The 2,552-nt window shown below is 66.8% G+C and overlaps 1 protein-coding gene across 1 annotated transcript; it reads left to right on the forward strand.

Annotated features, from left to right (window-relative positions):
* Nucleotides 1-6: 6 nt before the first annotated feature.
* On the forward strand, nucleotides 7-2,108 carry NOP53 (NOP53 ribosome biogenesis factor). The gene is made up of 5 exons (XM_006036946.3): nucleotides 7-156; nucleotides 799-974; nucleotides 1,116-1,182; nucleotides 1,686-1,762; nucleotides 1,967-2,108. Exons 2-5 carry the CDS (start codon nucleotides 880-882, stop codon nucleotides 2,025-2,027), a joined length of 300 nt encoding a protein of 99 aa, XP_006037008.1. The 5' UTR covers nucleotides 7-156; nucleotides 799-879; the 3' UTR covers nucleotides 2,028-2,108.
* The last annotated feature ends 444 nt before the right edge of the window (nucleotides 2,109-2,552 follow it).

The following is a 2,552-nucleotide window of genomic DNA, read 5'->3' on the forward strand; positions in this document are numbered from 1 at the left end:
CTGCTGGAGGAGTCAGGGGATGAGGGGGGTGAGGAGCTGCCACAGGGGGAGCCCGAAGCCCCAGCCATCTCCCCGGCTCTGGCCCCGGCCTCAGCCCCACCACGGGGAAAGAAGACGGAGCAGCAGCGCAAGCGGGAGAAAGAGGCCAAGAATCTGGTGAGTGGGATTGGGAAGAGCAGGGATAGTCTGGGGTTCTTCCCCTCCATCCCCCCTTACTGGCATGTGATGAGCTGGGCCAGTCTCAGTCCAGGATCCTTCCAGATTGGGGGCAGGGGGGCTCTCACTCCAGGGAACCTGCAGGCCTCTCCTGGGTGGCCCCAGGGGGAGTGGGGTCACGGGACGTAGGAGGGTGTGGGACTGGCAGCCCGGACACCTGGATCGTTGGCCCCATCTTGGAGCTCAGCGGGGCCTGATGGCAGAGCCGAGGCCAGGGCCCGGCAGCTGGGACACCTGGGTTCTTTCTCCATTTCTTAGCTGGGCTCCTGGGTTCCCTCCCTGAGCCTAGGAGGGCAGTGTGGGTTTTGGGGGGTGAGCACAGCGCGGGGATGGGAGCCCGGACACCTGGCTTCTTTCCCTGGCTGTGGGGGAGCAGCAGGGACTGGGAAGTCTAGATTCCTGGGTTCCCTTTCTGGTTGGGGGTGTCGTTGAGGGGACTCCCTGCGTTCTCTCCTCGGCTCGGTGAGAGCAGGGCAGGGCTGGGAACCCAGGCACCTGGGTGCTCTCCCAGGCCGTGGGAGGGCAGCGAGGTGAGGGGTGGGGGCGGGGTGCAGGTGTCTGACACAGTTCCCTCCCTCCCAGGCAGCCCAGCAGGCACAGGAGCAGGCAGCGCGGCGTGGGCGCCAGGAGCTCTTCCAGCTCCGCTCCATCCGGCGCCAGGTGATGCAGCGCCAGGCCGAGCTGCTGCGGCGCCGTCGCCTCCGGCTGCAACGACGCCAGGCCCAGGCCAACGCCCCCCGGCGCCTCGGCCGCCTCCGGTCAGTGCTGGCAGGGCACGGGCTGGGGGCCCAGATGCCTGTGTTTTCTGCAGCTCTGGGTGTGGGGGTGTGCGTGGGGCATGGTGGGGGGGCTCCGTGCTGGCGGGGGCAGCACTGGCTAAGCCCCCCACCCCCTGGCAGGTATGAAGACCCCGACCTGCAGGTGCAGCTGAGCGACGAGCTGCCCGAGTCCCTGCGGGTGCTGAAGGTCAGTGGGCGTCTGTGCCCATCCCTTGGCCTCAAGGTTGCTGGAGGGGGGGCACCAAACTGACCCCCGCCCCCCACTGCTAAGACACCGGGGTTCCAGACTGAGACTGGGAAGGGGAGCAGGGTTTAGTGGTTAGTTGAGGACAGATTATTGACTGGAAGCCTGGGTTCTCTTCCCCACCTTCATGGGGTTGGAACCAGATGCCCAGACTCCTGGGTTCATCCCCCAGCTTGGGGTAGGCCGCGTGGTCCAGCACTGGGTGCCCGGACTCCTGGGTCCCTTTCCCACAGCATTGGAGCGGGGGTAGCTGGTGCCCAGTGATGAGACCCATCCTTGCGCTATGAGGATTCCCGGCGGGAATGTGAAGTCACTGGGGGTCCCCGGCAGTGCCGCGCAGGCCAGGCCGGGGCTGAGGGCACCAGCTGGGTTGTGGGGTAGAGGGACAACCTGGGGGGGGTAGATGGGGGCAGCCCTCTCCTCTCTGACAGCTCCTCTATTCCCAGCCTGAAGGCAGCCTCCTGCGTGACCGCTTCAAGAGCCTGCAGAAGAGGAACCTCATCGAGCCCCGAGAGAGAGCCAAGTGAGTTGGGGGGCATCGGGGTTGGTGGATGGGGGGCAGGTCTGGGCCAGCTGTGGGAGCAGAGGAGTGCCACGGTCTCGGTCCCTGCCTTGGCTGGGGTGTGGGGAGACGTGAAAGGGCTGCCCCCCCCATGCGGCTGCCTGGGGGGGACGCCTGGGGGGGGCAGGCCAAGACTCTAACCCCCTCCCACCCCTGTGGCCCCAGGTTCAAGAGGAAATACCGGCTCAAGTACGTGGAGAAGCGCGCCTTCCGCGAAGTCACGTGAGTCCCAGCGCTGGCCATGGGGGTGTGAGGCTGGGCGGTGGGGCTGCCCTATGGTGTTGACCAATGGCGCGAGGTTAGGTGGCAGGACTGCCATTGACCCTGGCCCAGTGCCATGAGGGCTGGGAGGCGGGGCTTCCATGGGGTGTGGGGCTGGGAGGTGGGGCTCTCAGAGCACAGCCCAGTGGCAGGGCCTGGGAGGTTGGGCTGCCCTGGAGCACAGCCCAATGGCATGAGGATGCAGGGCTGGGAGGCGGAGCTTTCCATGGGACAGGGAGGCATGGGGCTGGGGGGCGGGGTTTTTGCAGAGCACAGCCCAATGGTGTAGGGACGTGGGGCTGGGAGGCGGGGTTTCTGCATCCTGGTTCAGGGGCAGGGAGGTATGGCGCTGGGAGGCGGGGCTGCTCGATGGCACAGACCAATGGTGTGAAGGAGGTGGGGCTGCCCCGGAGCGTAGACCAGTGGTGTGAGGCTGGGAGGCGGGGCTGCCCCTGCCCTGACGCCACTTTCTCTCTTTCCCCTACAGGTT

Source organism: Alligator sinensis, unplaced genomic scaffold, assembly GCF_000455745.1.
Source record: "Alligator sinensis unplaced genomic scaffold, ASM45574v1 scaffold107_1, whole genome shotgun sequence".
NCBI lineage: Eukaryota > Metazoa > Chordata > Crocodylia > Alligatoridae > Alligator > Alligator sinensis.